Raw genomic sequence first — 19,689 nt, 5'->3', positions numbered from 1 at the left:
ACAATATGGAGGAAATGAAAAGATATATTAAGTCAGAGAAAGATGCAGCTAAAATACTCTTTGCTTTAGTGATTCTGCCTGTAAGTACACTTAGCAGGCTTTTTCCAAGCTGAGAGAAATTATTGTCTTAAGAAAAGTCAATTCATTTTGCTGACAAACCACTACCCAGCTGCAGCAGCCTTATTCTTTGCAAACTTTTGAAGAAGAAAAAGCTGCTTTGATAAATACAGCTTCAAATATAACTTTGCCTGAGCTACGCTGATTGTTTTAGTCAAAGTCTGTATGGCAGATAAACTTCAGGAGGGTCTGGGAAAATTTTTTTTAAGGAAAAACTTTTGTGGGTAGTAAATACAACAGGATTAACTGCGTTTCTGGTAATTGCTGGTATTATGCTTTATGATCATATATCATATAGAGAACAGATAGTAAAGCAGATTTTTATTATACATCAAATAATAAAATTGATCTACCTGACTTATCACTTGAACTCCTAATCCCTTCATTAGTCTCATTGACTTTTATAATTAGTTATTTACCATCATATCATTGTGATGATATTGACATTATTTTGACTCAGAGTCTGGGATGTTAAGACAGCCCAACATTAAGTCCTCATATACCTTGCAATCTATTAGGTACAATGTGAAGAACTGAAATTATTACTTTGAAAATAGCTACAAATCAAGCACTGCTGCAGTATAAATATTGGAAAGCATTTGAAAGCACCAGACAGCATTGTAGTATCTGCACATTTAAAAAAAAAAGTCTTCAAATATGTTAATTTTGGAATTTGATGACAAAATATGTGCATTAAAAAAACAGAGGCCAATCTGTTGCAATGCTGATGCCATGTAGTTTGACAACATACTAGAAAAAAGGATAAGATACTGTAGAAGCAGTTATTGCAATGTAAAGTTAAAAGGAAATAGTGAGTTAACAAAAATTGATCCATCTCTTAAAAATTTCCTCTTCCTTATATCCACTGTTATATTGCATACCTCATCCCCTTTCAGAACTTCAGAGCCTTCTAACTCATGGGCCTGATTGGTCTTCTGCAGCATCTGCCTTTCAGCGCTGGCCATCTCTTCCTTAGCAGCCTGAAGTTCTTCTGCCTTGGCTTCCTTTTTCCGGGAAATTATAGATGCCTGCATGGTCATTAAAAATGCATATGGACAAGTAAAGTAAAAATTGCCTTGTTTAATCATTAGTGAAACGTAATCCATTAAATTTCAGGCATTGCACCACTGAAACCACATTTTAACTGTCAGAAACTGATTTTCATTAAGAAATGTGAGCATGTCTCACTGCAAAGAAAAAAGCATCGATTACACATTATATACAGTGGGTTAAACCACAACTTCATTCAAGATGATTGCAGACTCCCAACTTTCTTCAGTATGGCCGAGATTTCAAGCATACCCTTTTTTCCTGGATTCATGTTGATATATTTTACATTTTAGATTTACATTTCTTCACCTCATTTTTTCATTTTCATTGAAGAAAAAGGTAGGCATTCTAGCAGCTCCATTTCTTCTACTTAGTCCCTTTTTGTGCATATGTAAGATACACCAACATGGCTTAACTGGAAAGTTATCCAAGATTTCACAAATGCCATAATACAGATTTTTATAACTCCAACCTACTCCAACCTACAGAAATATGTTATACTAACAGCAGAACTGAGCCACTAAATCTTGGCAAATAGCTAGAAGACAATGAATAAAGCAATACAGTACAGAAATAGTGTAGATTACAGATTATTCTTTTTTTTTTGAGTCTAGAAGATAAAGCATTTAAAAAATAATATTTTATAAAAGACAGAATATTTAATCGTATCTAACATTTGACCAGAAGCTAACAGATTTGGGAACATAAGTATACATTAGTTCAGGGGGAAAAAAAAGGCATTTTTATCTTGCCAAAGTATACTATTTTAAAATATTTTTAAATAACACAACACATTAATTTAGATGCATGTGCATGAATTTGGAGGCATGGTTAGTTTCTTCATATGAAAGGGAAAACTTAAGAAAAAATGAAGCAAAATACACACTGGCTTTCTCACACTACGTTAAAAGGACCAGCTTTATTTCCAAAAATATATCTAACAGAATTCTGCTGGGGTAGTATCTCAGCTCTTTGCTTCACAAGATATCTGCAGTGACAAATTGTGGTACAATATATATGATTATTTTGTGAAACAGAAGCCCGTCCCTAGCAGAACAAAGCAAAGACCACCATATGCCTTCAACTCACAGCAGCAACCTGAACTCCTGGAGTGGTTCCTCCATTGAACATTGAACATAATTATATCACAAGCCAGTTGGTGCTTTGGTACCAGCACATTATTGTAGCAGGCTTTTCTTTAGAGAAGAAGAGCATCTCTTACAAAACAAAATGGTGCGTTTCATATTGCATATGTGATTGAACTGCAGTATATATCTTATCACAATGTTTTTCCTCCCACTGATACATTTTACTTAAGCCTTTTTATTTTTTTAAACCATCACCGTATCATCATGAAAATCTTCAATAAAATTAGCAGCGGTACAGGTTGCCTGGAAGAGAAATCACTTACATTTCTGCGTAAGCTCTGAAAATCTCAGAGTTCATAAATCCTCTTTATAACTTGTGAATTTACTAAGACTAGACAGCCTATTTTATAGAAAGACTATTTTATAGCCTCAGGATGAAAAATCAAAGAATACCTTCTTAATAGATGCAACGGGAAAAATAGCATGTGGTCAAACACAAGCAAGGGATATAACTGAAAGCAAGCCTTGCATCCAGGTCTGACTGCAGCAGTCAGCCCACATGCTGCCTTTCAAGAATCTGTCCACAGCTGGAGCTTTACCAAAATAGCTCCTCTAAAACGATCCTTCCAGAATTACTGTGATGCAGCTGAAGGGCAACACCTAACAGCTGAAGGGCAACACCTAACAGCTGAAGGGCAACACCTAACAGCTTAAGGACAGCAGTCAATACAAACTCCCTAACATGACTGAAAGCAATTGTTTGACTCAGCGGTAACATACATATGTTCAACAGCTATTTATTTTCTTTTTGTCTTCCATTATTATGTATTTCTACTGATTTATGCTAAATAAATTAAAGAAAAAAATCAGTATAGAAGACGATCAGTGACTGAAATTGCTCTACTGCTTCTGCTTAAAAAATGTTTTGTTCCTTCTTACCTGTTGGCGATACATGGAAAATTTACTATCAATTGGCTCATACTTCATCATTCTTTTCTCAATAAGCTGATTAATTTGTGCGTTCACTTCATTTATCTGCAAGACAGAATAGAAAACTAAGGAAACGGAGCTTTATTTCTTTGTCTTCTCCAAGAATTAAAGGCTTTGCAAACAAGATTTACAATCCAGCTAGTTCCATTTTTAAAACAGAGAAACAAACCCAAAAAACTCAATGAGTCATTAAGTGTTGGCCAGGAAGAGGTTGTGTTTTTGGATTTCCAGTTCTGTGCCTTTATGATAAGGCAGAAGCATGATGTTGGCCCTGAAAATGAAGTAAACTGGTGTACGTGGAGAGAAAAATGCATGTGAATTGGTACAGACAGAAAAAAGACTGATGTCACATACTATGTGAAAAATGTAATTTTATCAATATTAACTAAAAATCCTTTTCACTCAACCAGTTATCAAAAGTTTATAGGGGAGCAAATAAACACTAAGTGATATAAAATTTCATCAATGTTTTGAAGGGTCACAGACCACCATATTCCAGCTCTATGGTACCTTCTTTCTACTGCCGCAAAATGCACCTGTTTGTCCATAATCTCAAATTGTTGATTTTCATTCTAGCTGAAGCTTTAGAGCCTACTGCATCTGGAAACTCATAAACAGCTACACTAGTGTACTGACTCCAGCTTTTCCAGTCCTGACTTAATTCTACACTGGGACTCTCATCAGCCATGGAAACCACAGCCCTAGCAACCTTCCTTTAATTCTCTGCTAACTAGATGAGTGCTGATAAGCAAGCAGTGTAAATATGTACTGAAATCCAATGAAGTCAAAATGTAATGCAGGTACAGTGCTGGGCATTACCCTAACATTTCTATGAGCAATATCCGTGTACTTTGAAAGCTAAGTATTTCAAATAAAGTGCTCAATAGGACTAAAAATACTCTAGCACCTGGAAAAAATATCTCCTGTAAATTCTATTCCTTTACAAAAGCCTGTAAGTGGTAGAACAGGCCTGAATTTAAAGATGGCATAAGAATTCCCTTCTGTGAATAAATTCCTGTTTTATACATTATAAAACGCATGATAGTAGCATGCTTAGTGCAGTTCAGCTCCTTTTTAATAGAAGGCTGACTTTAAAAAAAAAAAATGCTGTCTAAGGCCATGCTGTGATAACAGCCAAGTATATGACATATTTTTATTATCTATTAAGAACATACTTCCAAAATATAACAAATTAAAAGGTTACCTCATGGAGAAAGAGAAAAAAAAAAACCCTTGACATTCTTTAAAATATTGCCAAAACCCCAACAATACTCTTGGAAAAGAAAGGTGCAAAACAGGGCTTCAACTATGCCTAAAAGAAGTTACTGCAACCACAAATATTGTTTTGATTAGAAGAAATAAACTATAAAAGCAAAGGCTGAATCACAGAGCTAGTTTACTATTATTTCAGACCTGATCTACCATTTAATAATGCTGTCATCCTTAGAAGTATAATGATCAGAATCCAAAATGGCATTAGGCTGTCACTGATTTTACTTTTGTAAAAAGTAGTCTTAACCTTAAAACAGAATGTATTCTTGATGACACTTGACTGCTGATTCTTGTCTGATCCAAAAAACCTGTGGGCATTTCTTTATTACTTTGGCGTGTTCTGTGTGTGAATGCACAAGCCACTATGATGTTGAGGGAGTTGCTGAACCTCTCTCTGCTTCAAGACACAGGAAGAATGGTGGATGGCAGCCCTCATGCCCACAGGTAAATCATTCTCTGATCTATTACAAATACTGTTTCCTCATTATCTATATTTCACAGCAAAGCATGAGTTGGAGATCCTAAGAATATTAAAAAACAACTGGTAAAAGGAGAAGACATTTAGACTGAACAGTGTACCTAGTAGTATGTAGGACTAGTCTTCCTACCCTAGCTAACATTGTTGTAAATCTTCATCATCACCAACAGAAATACTAATAATTAGCATTCCTCTAAATTCTTCTAGAACATAGTATTATGTATTTAATCTTTCATTTAGAATTATGCAAATATGAAAACTTCATTGAGTGAAATGTATAAATGTACTTCTGTGGCAACAAATCCCTCTGCACAGTTTGGATACATACTACAAATAAGGATTTTTGGTCATTCTAACACCATTTGCTTTTAACTTCTGAAAAAATCTGGAAAGGTAAATCAAGTATTTGATCCCCAAATTTCCTTTGGTCTTACCAACTAAGACAAATGATGCAGACCTATTCCAAACACTAAGGAGTTCTGAGCCATTGCACATTGATTAACACATAATGTTGTGAAGATGTATCACTTGGAGAATGTTGTGTACCACTCCATAAATACTCTCTATATGTTGGTATAAACTCCCTTGATGTCAGTGAGTTTAAAACAAGTGAAATCTGAAGAGAAGAAAAATCAAACCTTTAGAGCTAAATTAACATCTCTGCTCATACCATAGCAAATTGCTAACACAATTTTCTAAATAGCATTTAAGGATAGGGTTGGGTTTGGTTTGGGGTTTGTTTGTTTGTTTGTTTTTGTTAGTTTTGTGGTTTTTTAAAAAAACTTATCTGAGAGTTTGCATTTAGTGATTAACACATCTTTTGTTTTACAACTGAGGGGATGTTCTTTTGGGAATGAAACATTTTCTCAAGGATATAAAGTAGGGGTAAGAAAACTACAGTGTACAAGAACCTTAGACCATGCTACGGAACACAAATTAAGTGTGACCTTGGTCAACTTACCTTGATTTCAAGTGCATTGAGATCAGATTGACTCATAGCTGGCTCTGCAACCACCTTTTGTAGGAAATATGTTGAATTCTTCTTACTTTCAAGCTCTCTAGGTATTTTTTCAGTAACCAAGTATGAATTGAAATTTATCTCCTCTTCTAGTTTCTTCATTAAACCTTAAAAACAAATTAAATCAGTGTGTGTCTATGAAAGTAATGTAGCAGATAATTAAGTTTGATTTCACCAACACATTAAATTTAGCAGCAATTACAATAACAACAGCATAACATTTGAGACTTCTTTTCAATGCTTAAAGAAACAGGTAGTTACTTGATTTAGATTTTTAATCTGGATGTTCAGCAATATAATAGGTATTATTATCCATCTGTATCTCTAACACATAACTATTAACTCCTTGACAGATTCTTTTCATCAATAAACAAGCTAAACCCTTCTTACATGAAACTCTAGCTGAATCAGATGCAAAATTCAACATGCAGCATTGATATAGAAAGCCATTAACCCTATGTGTGTCTTACATCAAGATACTAGACTCTATGTTACATTTTTTGTGTTGATAATTACATTCTTCTGAAATTTGAGAAGTTAAGAGCTAGACTTCGGTTGCTTATGCACTTGCAAGATGAGGGGCAGCAAAGCACATCACAGCTATGCTAACTTGCTCAGAGATTTTTCAAAGCTTGCATCCCTTGGAATTTCCTTGGCTGGAGCAGTGGAGGAAGCATCCTGAAGCTGATCCTACCCACAGATTGCATGGGTCATTGTTTCATGTGAATTACTTCATTTACAGACAGAAATTATCTCTGTGTGAATCCTTTATCTGTACAAAGATCTTAATTTGGCCTAGCTCATGTATAGATTTGTTATATCCTTGGAAATTATCCCTTAAAATAAAACTTTATTCTAATCTGGCATCTAAACAGGCCTTACAATGAGCAGAATTTAATGTATGCCTACTTTAAGGGTCTTCTTTTACATTGCTGGAACACTTATAAATTGTCTCTGTAAATAGCATACTATTTTTTCTTGTAAGAACAAGTGTTTAATCTCAGGACAGTATATAGACTGAGAATGCTGAAAAAAATAATAAAATAGAAAAAACAAGAAGGAATTGCTGAGTAACGTCAAAAATTCTGTTGAGAAAAGTAACCACATTTATAAATTTTGCTCTACACAAGCCTGATGCACACTGCATCTTACCATGCTTATGACGACTTGGCTCTTGCTAAGTAGAGTAATTTAGCCTCCTTAACAGATAACTTATAAATAAACACAGGTACATTCAGATAAGAACAATATACAGCTAGAAAAATGCAGCAGAATAGAATAAAGGATCTATTTAAATTACATTACACAGTCTTCACTGACAACAGGCAGTTTAGTGCAATTACTCTTCCGAGACACTTGTGCCAAGGACGACAGTAAGATTTGGAAGTTATATGTCAGATGAGAGTAGGAATAGGTATTTCAGAATATTTTTCGTTATCTAGATGACTAAGGGGTAAGTATCCTTGGAACTTTTTAAAACTACTTGCTAGAGTTGGGGTTTTGGGCTGGGAGGATTCTCTCCATATTTGGGAGAATATGGAATTGGCATGAAATGCCAAGAAAACCAAGAAATTCACAATCTCTGCCTCTTTCACATACTGCACAAACAGAGAAAATCTTGAGTACAGAGATACAATAGTACAGCTGCTGCTGCTGAAACAGAGATGGGAAGGGACGCAGGTGAAAGCAGAGTTTTTGGTTCTCTGGCTAAAAAGCCTGCCGACCATACCACTGACTGACAAAAGGAGAAGGTCAGAACAAAGTGAAATACAAGCCTAGGAAAAGGGCCTCCATTATTCTGCCACTATTTGCCTCTAGAAACACCGTACTGATAGATCCTACTCACCCTCTGCTCCCAGCTCAGACTGAAAGAAAAACTACTTGGTTTAGCTGCCAGAGAGGAAATAAACCGTTAGTTCTTGAGAAAGCCTCAAGAACTAGAAGAAAGAAAACAGACCCTAGGGAAAGCAGTGTTGCTAACAAAGTCAAGTCAACACAAACTAAAAATGAGTGGGAATTCCTCTTTTCCAGCAGTTCAGTTTGTTGATTTCTGTGTTTATGAAAAGCAACACTACCACATGATCTTTTCCCCTTCGTGGAAAGCTCATTTATCTTGTGCGAAACAAACAGCATCAATACTGGTTTCAGAATGGTAAGTGGACTTACTCTATGTATGCAATAGCCATTATGTACTTGGCACTACAGCTACACCCCAAGAGACACACTTGTACTTACTAAGAGAGAATTCCCACTTTGTTCTTCCAGAAGCACTTGATTCCAGTCTTTCTCAGCCCATGACAGAGCTGGGCAGGAGGGACCACATTTTAATGTCTCACTAGAAATCTACCACCCCTGCAAATGCAGCAAAGCTTCCCACGTACACTGTGAGCTGAATTATCGCCTCAGAACTGACTAGGAATGCAACTCCCAATTTGATATTTATAACCAAGATCTTTGGTGTGGAAAACAAAGTGATATCAATTAAATTATTCTGATATTAAATATTAATATTTTTATTTCATCAAACTAATTTCTTATTTTCCTCTTAGTGGCAAAAATAATCTGCATACATAGGCTATACTTTATTTCTTGAACTACCCCAGTTTTCTTATAAAAATGTACATGCCTAAATAATTTATTGTAGATATCACACTTAACTCAGGAAATAACCACACCTAAACAATTGCTTTCATAAGAGCGGGGACCTTCTGACTTCACAGGGTATAACCTCGATCACTATCTAGATTTATTTCTCAGATAACCTGAGCGCTATTACCAACTTCTTTTAAACACTGACTGGTTCTACATCATGCTTACTCCTGACAGTGCAACAAGCAATGAAGCGAGTTAAAACTTGACATCTCGATGGGGAAAGACATGATGATGTCATCATCCCTCATGACTAATGTGATTTCATTCCTAAATACTTTGGATATATTTTTCCTCCCCTACAATTCAACATATGGAGAAGTAACTACCTAAGAGCTATTTTTGCTGCTTAACAGAACCTTAAAAAACAAAACATAGGGCAGATCTTGTTTTAATTTTTTTTCAGTGAAAAACATTCTTTTATCAAATTCCCAGGCTAGAGGAAAGAAAAGCAAGCATACTTTAAATCTTTCCATTACACATATAAATTCTGTTTTTAATGTTTTAACATTGACTTATGGTTACAAAATCTACATACGTAAGCTGCACAGAAAGTCTGGCTCTGTGCCCTAAGGTTATTTTAGCAAGGTTCTGCCAACCACGTATTTACATGTGGGGAGCTATTAACAGCAACTCCTCATGTTTTCCATTCAACTTTTTTTATTATTATTATTACAAAGAGAGGGATGGGAGAAAGAGTTTCTTACTGCTTGCTCAGTCATGTAGGAAAGAGGCAAGTTCCTCTGCATAATTCTGCTAATGCATCTAAAACTTGATTCACCTTGCACTCAGATTCCTATTTCTTTTCCTACTTCTTTTCCCTCTACAGGCTACCAATTGTGCATCCTATACCAAAACCACTTGCAACAATAACTGATTTTTTTTAAAAAGGGGAAAAAAAGAAAAAATAAAAGAAAGCAAAGCACTCACTTTATAGACTATCTGCCAACACTTCGTTTAATATCATATAGGAAGGCCATGACAAAGGCAGGTCTAGAACAGACTTCTGCAGGGCATTCACTTACATCAAAGCCTTCACTTCCCTTTCTGCAATCATCCCAGCTTCCAATGATACAACTTCCAATTTCCCTGTACTAAACAGAGGTCTGGGACATGCAAACACTGACAGATAATGATCAAATCATCCCTTTGATATCGCCTTGAAAAACTAAAAAACTTCCTGAATTTGCCATTCTAAGTTACACTTTCCATGTTTATAATTATTATTGATGCTCTCTGGAATCTCTCTGACCTTTCAACGTTCTTCTTGAAGTCTCATCAATGGACAGCATTGCAGTGGTGGACATATCAGAGCTAAAAAGAGAGGTAATAACTCTCCTATTCCATTTTCTTCCATAAATAAATGCATGGATAGCACCAAATCTTTGACACTGGGAGCTCCAGTTCTACCATTTTTACACCATGACCCACAAGTCCTTTTCAGAGTCACTTCTTAGGGAAGAGTCCTGCATGCTGTAACTACATTGCATGTACATTATTCCTAGAGGAATACCATGGCATTTGGCTATTCCTTAAAATACATACTCTTGGCATGGGCTTGGCTTCCTGTCCTGGTTTCAGCTGGGATAGAGTTCATTTTCCTTCCAGTAGCTGGTATAGTGTTGTTTTGGATTCAGTATGAGAAGAATGTTGATAACACACTGATGTTTGCAGTTGTTGCTAAGGAGTGTTTACACCAAGTCAAGGATTCTTCACCTTCTCATGCTCAGCCAGCAAGAAGGCTGGAGGGGCACAAGAAGTTGGGAGGGGACACAGCCAGGGCAGCTGGCCCAAACTGGCCAAAGGGGTATTCCATACCATGTGACATCATGTCCAGTATATAAACTGGGGGGAGCTGGCCTGGGCAGGGATCGCTGCTCGGGAACTAACTGGGCATCAGTTGGCGAGTGGTAAGCAATTGCATTGTGCATCACTTGTTTTGTGTATTCCAGTTCTTTTATTATTATTGTCATTTTACTACTGTTATTATTATTGTTATTAGTTTCTTCCTTTCTGTTCTATTAAACTGTTCTTATCTCAGCCCTTGAGTTTTACCTTTTTTCTTCCGATTCTCTCCCTCATCCCAATGGGTGGGGGGGAATTGAGTGAGCGGCTACGTGGTGCTTAGTTCCTGGCTGGGGTTAAACCACAACACTTCCTAAGTGATTAAGTTCACTTCGAATTAACAGTCTGCCCTCCTCTTTATTCAGTCATTTCCCCAATTTTAATTTCATCTGACAATTTCACCATTGATCACTTGCTTTTTTTTTTTCCAGGTATCTGATGTAAATGCTAAACAAAAAAAGAGCCAAACACTGATTTCTGCATGTCCTGATTAAACACATCCACTCAGAGATGATTCCCTGATTAATTCCTTTCCAAAATTTTCAGTTTCCTTCTAGTCCTTTTAACACAGGTCACGTTGAATTTTTGCTTCCTTGTTTGTTCTTCAAAATGGGGTGCAAATAAAGAGTCAATGGTCTTAAAAAAAGTCAACCACAGCAATACTATTATCTTCCCAACCAGATTTGTATTCTCATCAAAGATATCAAGTTAGCTTAAAAGTGCTTTCCCCTTGACCTTGCAGCAACTGATAGTGATTTTATTTCCATCTCTAAATTATTTTATTTATTATAAAATTCCACCTAAGCCATTTTCCTTTACCAAATACATCTATAACTTTAATTGTAATGTCGTCTGCAGTGTTAGTGGAGATCATTTAAACTTGGAATTTTAGGGAAAGATAGTTCTGTGGAAAAGAAGAATGTTTATGTTTTCATTCAAATGGTATATTTGAATAATAGCATCCTAAATTTCTATTTTTCATCAAGTGTTCAGAATGACTTAAAATAGACATCTGTATAAAGCAGTTCCTCTTTGACTGAAGAACTTTGAAGTTCTCTGTGTTCTAAATCTATTACTACATATTAACTTAATGAAGTATATAAATTATACATTTCACCATTTATCAACAACGATCATCTTAACACATTCTTTTAATCAATATTTTCAAGCTAGTCATCCACTTCTTCGTATTTCTGCCAATAAAGTGAACAATAATGTTCTGTAAAATGGACAGAGATCAAAAATTTCAGTAATTCAGTTCGCTTCTTGGCGTTAACAATTTGTGTTTGTGCCAGCAGAGATAATCAAAGCAAAAATATGACAATCTTGCTGGGAAAGCATGAGCTAGGTTATTCAAACTAGTGGTCAGTGTTAATAAAAATACTATTCATATCCAGAACAACAACAAAAAACCCAGAAACTGCAAATTCATGTTACTTACTGCTACCAGCAGCAACTGCCTCTCTATAGGCAAACAACATACTGAGTAGTACTGAAGTTAATAAACAGGGAAGGAGTGTACTGTGGAAACCAGTATGATTAATTTTAGTCTACAAAACATCTCAAAACAATCAACTGTTTTTCATGATACAATAGAAAGTCTTCTAAATATTATATTTCTAAGAGTTAAAAACCTACTAACCATAAGCAGTATTTTGCTGGCACAGCTAAAGCAGACTGATGCTAATTGCATGTTAACAATACTCAAATATGTGCTAGTTCCTAAAGAGTTCCTTTACATGTCTTTAAAGTACTTCATCCTAAATTCATAATAAGATTAAGTAACAAAAGGAGCATACATCTGTAAGACAGACAAAAAAGCTTCTACTCATTAACAACAACTTTTATCATTTTATCTTGCTTTGGAAGCAAAAACACCTAAAGTATGAAAAATGTAAGAAAATTATTTTAAAGGAAAGTTCTAACTTCCAGTGAAAATCCACACCTACCAACAAGCCATTGAATTGTTAGCATACAAGCTATACTGATACAAGTAGGCAGTTGAGGTACCAAACTGCAGCCAAAAGGAATTTTTAAAATAAAAATAAATTGTGCAAACTGTAGACCAACAAAGCTTTTAAAATAATTTGAATCTTATTCAGTTCACTGTGGCCACCTAATTTCAATTATTTAAAAAACACAGTTGGCATTCTGTAATTGCTACTACAGGCAGTGTCTTTGTAACTACTATGGGGAAAAAGCAATTACAAAGCTAAGTCCTGAAGTCTTTGTTTGGGCAAAATTTCAACACAAGTTTTCTTAAGTAATGACTCCAAGTTTTTCTTCAGAACATTTAAACACTTTTTTCCCCTGCAAGCAGGACTTAAGGAAATTAGATATGTTAACTTTATCTTTATTTTCATCTCAATGATTAAATGACATATTTACTGGCTTTTTATTATGTTACCTTTGCTTCTGTGAACTGAACCCATCAAGTTTCCATTGGCCTTAAAAAAAACCCAGGAACTGAAATAGAAATGTTGACACAGCTTTGCTGTATAAACTCTCTGATAGCTACTGCAAAAATGGAACAGTTATAAAATCCACTGCAAGTCCCTTTGAGTAAAGAAGACAGTTCAGATACTCTTTTAGGTCCATTTGTGGTTCAGTGGCTGATGAGGATCATAAAAAAATTAAAGTAAAATCACGAAGTAATAACAAAGCAACGTGCTGGTGACTGAAAAAAATTCTCTAACTCAAAATAGCTGCCACAGCAGTTATGTGATGCAACTGGAATATTAAATGTACTTGAAAGAGTAGGACAATGACCTACTTTACTAAGTTTAAATCAATAAATAGTCAGATTCTATAATTTTGGAAGTAATTTATACATACAACAAAAATCATTCCATGGCATTTTTTTACTACAGCCACTTAGAAGGCAACTGGAAAAGCCCTGTGAAAAGGACCATTCAGAGTGTTATACCTTCACACTACTTTACATACAGTAAAGTATTTCCCTATAAATCAACCCTACAGAAAACCTCTATCAGTCCTGTGATGTGTTATTAATAACCAAGTGCAAGAGACAAACTGAAAGGGGTTAAGTGATTTGCCAAAGATCACATATATCTGAAACACTGAACGCTAAACTGACTCCCAGTTTTGTTGTCAAACTGCCAGGCTAACCCTTGTTACATTTTCTTCAAAGTGATTAAACCATCAGGAACCTAGAGGTTGTAAAATTGGAGACAGTTAGTTACATATTTATCTAGTAACTGCAATTCCTTCCCACCTGCTATTTTTATAAATGATCATAGACTACTAACTTACTTCACAAGTAGTATAATTCATTTTGCTGAGGTTATTTGCAGACTGAGATATCACTGAAAACGAGGAGAAGCAATCTTGCTGTTATTAATGTAATACAGCAACATACAACTCAATCAGCTACAGTTGTATCATGAGAACAAAGTATTTTCATATGTAAACAAATATATTCATATATAAATATATAGGCTTTAATATAGATATATCTAGTATATATTATATATACTTATAATCATATATAAGAATACGTGAGTGTATATATATATAATCCATGATCTATAAAAAAAAGCTTAATTAGAAAGTAGCTTTATTTGTGGTACCATACAAAACTACAACACAAAATTGCACTACAATAAGAAACAGGCCTTAAAGCTTTTCAAACAAATATTTTATAGAAGGCAACTAGAAAAACAAGTCTTCACTGAATAAAACATAGTATTCAATTTATTTGTACATTCACTGAGAAAATTTTTAAGTGGCAGTATTTCAACAATGCCCAATTACAAATACAGAACGCATAAAACCTTTGGAAAGACAAACTTCTGATTTAGTAAGAGGCTTCTGCTTTTTCCAACCCTTTGTAGTTCCAACTGTTCTCTTCTTGCAGAGCATTATGGTTAGTATTCAGTATTTAACTGGTTTAAGATTTTTTAAAAAGTGGACCTCAAAAATATGACCGATACCATCTTCCCTTGTGATTGTCTCCCTGGCTTTTTGTGGCAAGGCACATTCAGCCTTACAATCTCCAGCATGTGCCTTTAGAACACAAGTTATTTCTTTCTTTAGATTCTCTTAAGTTCCTATATGCTTTTTGGCAGTACCGTATTACTGACAGCCATCCAGTTTTTATTTCATTTCTAACAGAGAAGTGTAAACCCCCAGCCTTTATAGATTACTACTTACTTTCAGGTTTTGAATCCACTACTGCATGATGCATCTCTTTCAGCTGGAGCTGTGCTCTTTGCAGTCTCTGCTCTGCGTGGAACAACTTTTGAGAGAGAATTGGAGACACATAAGCTCATTTCTTTGAAATGCATATTCAAACAACTAAAACAAAAAAGTATCAAAAAGAATCCCAAATATAAAAGAAGGTAGCTATAAGCAAACTATCTGTTTCAGAAGGGAACATGCCAAAACAAACTTTCAACAATTAGCCTGGGTTTACTTGATATTCTCTAGCGTTAATTGAGGAAAGTATTCTTGTACTCCAAAGTGATATTTTCTCTATGGCAGAAATTCATTAAACAATTTTCAACCAAAAATGTGAGTGGCTTGAACATTAGAACAACAAAAAGAGACAGCAAGAATCAGGACTGCAGCAGATAACTATCCTTATACTGCAGTTCTTCAATGCAGCTGAATTGTCACAGCAATCTACTGTCCGACTTCAGAGCACGCTGGAAAGTTTGTTGCCAAACAACACCCAAGTTGATTAGCGTTTTTGTGATTTAGAGAGATGAGTACTAAGAACTGGAATTAGCTGGACATCACATTCATTTTACTTGTGATCTCTCTCAGGTTCAAGCGAAGACCCAACAGCTTGAAAGACTACTTATTCACATTGATTCCACATCCAGACATAGACTGCAACACTAGAAATCTGGGATTTTTTCCCCTTTTAATACAGCATTGAAGTTCATGCTACAGAATTCGGTGAGATGATATAACAATATGGCAATGGATTTTGTTAAAATATCTTGTTTTGACAACATAGCTCAGGAATAAAACCCACCCTTATATTCAGATTTCAGTTGCTTCCAGTGCTTCCCAGGATGTCATTTTTCTCAAATTTGGGGACCAAAATCCCAAGGTTGCTCCTGAATATATATTCCCCAACCCAGTGAAAAGCTGAGGTACTTGCTGTGTTACTCAACACCTGAAATCTTAGTGCAGATGCACAGAGATACAAATCAAAGTAAGGAACGCATTTGCTCACTACCATAAATACAAAGAATTCTCTTTGGGTGCTACAACAGTAAGTCATGGAACATTTCCTGGGACTGCTACATGATGATGTCAGTGGCAGCTGAGGTAGCCGAGTACCCTGAATGAGGTGTTAAAAACTTGCAGGGTTAAGCCTCTTCCCTTAAAATGTAGATAAATATTTCTATTTTAAATGGGATTTAATTTTCTGATGTTGGGAGAAACTCTGTACTGTTGTTCCTGATGTACTTTTTTAAATGCATGATTGCCAAACAAATGTCTACAACTATTTGTTTTAATAGGTATGCTTTTATGCCAGTACCTGATTTTTTTGTTCTTGTTTCTGTTGAGCCAAAGACTCTTCTCTCTCTTTTTCTAAGCGAAGCTGTCTTGCTATTTCAAGCATTCGTTGATGATTTTGTACTGACTCCACCTACAGCAAGTGGATAAATAGTGCATGTTACTGTCAGATAGTTGAGAAATACATTAAAGAGATCATATGTCTCACAAGCCCACTTAGCACTTCCTTTCCATACATGTTACTACTCAGAAATGACAGCAAAGTACCGGACTCAAGATTCTTAAAAGCTCTGGACGAACGCCTAGGGAGATTCCCTGTGGGTCAATTAGTTATTCGATTCCTTCCTAGACATACAGTATGTTTATCTTAATCCTTGTTTGCATTCCAAAATCAGAGTTGCAAGCCAAAAATTATGACACTGAAATGTAACAGCGTTACTTCTCTTATTACCCTCTTCTTAAGACGCTCTACTCTTTTGATGAGTTGATCTTTCTCCTCTTCCATTGCACTGATGTCCTGAAAAGCAGAAAAAATAGACAAAGAAATGTTAATTTATTTACAATATAATATGGATTGGACTAAATTCTGTTAAAATTAATATGAAAACCAGAATTATTCTCTGAATACACTGAAGTGGTTATAATTTTATTTATCTATGATCAGAACATCCAGGATTCCAATCTCTCTCTTCTCTCTTACTTCCCCCATAGTTCCCACTCTCTTTATGCTAACATTACTTCATCTGCATCCTTGAGTATTAGTGTGAACATTTAAAATAAAAGCAGGTGGATTTCTCTAAAATAAAAACAAACAAACAGAAACAACCAAGCAAAAATCAGCATGAATTCAACACCTGATGCAGTCTAACATATGTTCTTAATGTTACCATCATTACCCACCTCCTGGCAGACAATTTTGCATGAAGTTGCATATGAGTGATGTTTGCTGCCACTTTTTGTATTAAAATTGTGTTAAAAGAAACACTTTCTAGTGCTAAAACATGTATCCAATTATTATTCTCCTTTAATCCTATCTTAAAACAGCAGGATTACAGAGACTGTTATGAGAAAAAGAGAAATAAATTCTCCAAATCTAGGCCTTATCTCAACATTTGCTTAACTTGTCCATATGTCTTACTGGAAAGCTGTACCCACGCTTAAATATTTTGCTGAAACAGGGCAAATATCTTTACTTAATACCTTAGCCACAAAGGATCATCATTTTTATTGACTTAAGCTCTTAATTCTTTCAACACCCTCTGAAATTATTACCCTAAATCAGTAAAGCAAAAGGCTTTGTATCACTTTGCATTCACAGGAAAAGGAGTTCTAATATTTGAAAATCATGCAAACAGAGTCTTGGCAGCCTTGTTTCCCAATCTGCTTCAGAAAGCGCAGTTCTAAGCATGAGCAAGGACTTTCTAATCTGTTTGCCAACAGAGGACAGTTCCAAAAAGGCAGCTGCAGTGCCTACCAGCTCTGACCTGTGCAACTTATACACTGCAATAAGTCCACAAAACCAACAAAAACAGAACTGACATTCAAAAAAAAAAACCTAAGCAAAAGTTGTGTGATTTTGTCAGATTTTTTTACCCTTCTTATTTCTGCAGTAGATAAACCAGATGTTTTGAGCTGCTCACACTCCTTATGTAGGTTTTTAAATGCTTCCATCAGTTCTTCATACTATAAAATGAAATAAAAACCATGCAGAATGAGCTCTGTGTCTCAGGACTTTCAGATCAACATGTTGCTTTTCTACTAAGACAGTAAATATAGAAATAGAAATACGGTGAGAACAAGAATTAAAGGCATTTTTTCATTACAAAATCTTCTCAAGTTATAAAGCAAAAATAAAAAATTACAGCGAATTGTTTTCCATTTGAAGGTACACTCAGAAGTGTCACAATTTCTTCAGTATTTTCACCTCTTCCCTTGTAATACATAGTGTATTTTCAAAACAGGAAGATAAGATGTTATCTGAAATGGACAATGCTATATCAACAAATTATTCTCTCTTACTATAAATCTATGTATATCACATACATAAATTTATCAGCCCCCAAAGGAAGAGCTTGATCTAACAACACGCTTGACCAAAGCAATGGGGCTTGAATTTATAGAGCACTTAGCTTCAATCCAGCAAAGCGGTCCAAGAGCGAGCACACCTGACTTAACATGTGAGAAATAGTTTTGACACATTGCATAATCATGCCCTCAGTATATTACAGAGACTGATATATGTAGTTCGGTAGTTAGAAAGAAGTAGACAGTGTGCTACTTCCACACCAGTACATTGCCCACCAGTAATCTTAAACTGAGAGGCAGTGTGAAAGTCTGTGTGGGTAGAGAAATAACAGGGGACAGAAAGAGTTTAGAAATATGGATAGGAAATAAATTTAGATTCAACTTGGAGAAATGCAAGCTGAGATATAAGGAAAGATAATCTCCACAGAAACAGCCATTCAATGAGACGGAAAAATCTAAAAAGAGAGTATCAAGTCATTTTTTACTTCCTGGAAAGAGCAATTGATATGAATGTTGAACACAAAATGGCAACAGCAAAGGCCAATTCAAACAAAGGCATCATATCCCTGAGCAGTGAAGCACCAATTCTATTCTATAAAACCCTGGGGAACCAGCATCTAGAATGCTTTGTTCATTTCTGGTTGTTTCAATATCAGGCACACACTGACAAGCTGGAATGAATTCAAAAAAAATAGCAATAAAATGGCTACTGAGAAGAAGATAAAATAAGAGAGAAATAGCTTGATTAAATGGCAAATAAAGGTACGATAAGGTATGCACACGCTGGACAATGAAGAATGAGTTACAAAAAAGTAGGAGTAAAAATGCAACTGGCCTGCATTATATCACTTATGCATTATAGAACTTAAGTACTTTAACAAATCATGAAATAGCAGGTAGTCTCTGAGCAACTGTATTCATGATTGCTGATGTCCAACAACTTTCCTCTGTGTGGATTGTCTACCTCTTTCAAAAGGGGACCTTAGTAAGTCTTCCTTACTGGGACACAAAATTTCAAGACCAATGGCAAGATTCAAACAAGGGCATAGCAGTTTGCCAGATCATACCAAAGGGAAGGTTTCTCACTTTCACCAAATAAGCTGCAGCTACCCCATGTGCACCTGAAATAAGTGACACTCAAATGACCAAAGAACACCTATAGTGGAAAGAAAGATACCTGGCACCTGGGCAACTCACTGAAGACTGGACAACTAGATTCATGCCTGAAGTTGCTCGCTGTTTAAATTATATACTGCAGCCAATCCGATGTCTAAATCACAGCACAGTTGGGAAGGTGGCAAGTATTCTGAGTATCTTGTTTAGATAATTTACAAAAGTACATTTGAGCTTGATTCTATACAGCCATAAAACTTGACCATGTTCTAAGATTTCCAAACTCTCATATTTGAAATGTTTCTCTTAAAAGACAGTATTGCAAGCCTGTATATCTAAATAATTTAGTCTCAATTCTTTAACTCATTAGTATCTAAATATTTGCATTGTAAAGCTAAATTACATTAAGGCAGTATATTACCCCAGCTTCTGTTTTGAATTAATCAGCAGGGTGTTAGTTTAATAAGACGGTTATATTACTGTAATCCCAAAAAGGAACGCATCTTACGTAACGGAAATAATAGAGCTGGATATTTACACATATTAAGACT

General features: G+C 35.4%; 1 protein-coding gene across 2 annotated transcripts in view; it reads right to left on the bottom strand.

Moving 5' to 3' along the window:
* IFT81 (intraflagellar transport 81) overlaps positions 1 to 19,689 on the bottom strand; it is a 45,151-nt gene that overhangs the window by 22,492 nt on the left and 2,970 nt on the right. For both annotated transcript variants that reach the window (XM_052795374.1, XM_052795375.1), the window contains exons 5-11: positions 17,594 to 17,683; positions 16,452 to 16,517; positions 16,023 to 16,133; positions 14,681 to 14,765; positions 5,957 to 6,120; positions 3,195 to 3,290; positions 999 to 1,145 (exon numbers count right to left, since the gene is read on the bottom strand). In XM_052795374.1, coding sequence (XP_052651334.1) covers positions 999 to 1,145; positions 3,195 to 3,290; positions 5,957 to 6,120; positions 14,681 to 14,765; positions 16,023 to 16,133; positions 16,452 to 16,517; positions 17,594 to 17,683 — 759 coding nt within the window. The remainder of the gene's footprint in view (positions 1 to 998; positions 1,146 to 3,194; positions 3,291 to 5,956; positions 6,121 to 14,680; positions 14,766 to 16,022; positions 16,134 to 16,451; positions 16,518 to 17,593; positions 17,684 to 19,689) is intronic.

This window comes from Harpia harpyja, chromosome 9 (genome assembly GCF_026419915.1).
Source record: "Harpia harpyja isolate bHarHar1 chromosome 9, bHarHar1 primary haplotype, whole genome shotgun sequence".
NCBI classification, from domain to species: Eukaryota; Metazoa; Chordata; class Aves; order Accipitriformes; family Accipitridae; genus Harpia; species Harpia harpyja.
This window is presented reverse-complemented; position numbering and strand designations above follow the sequence as displayed.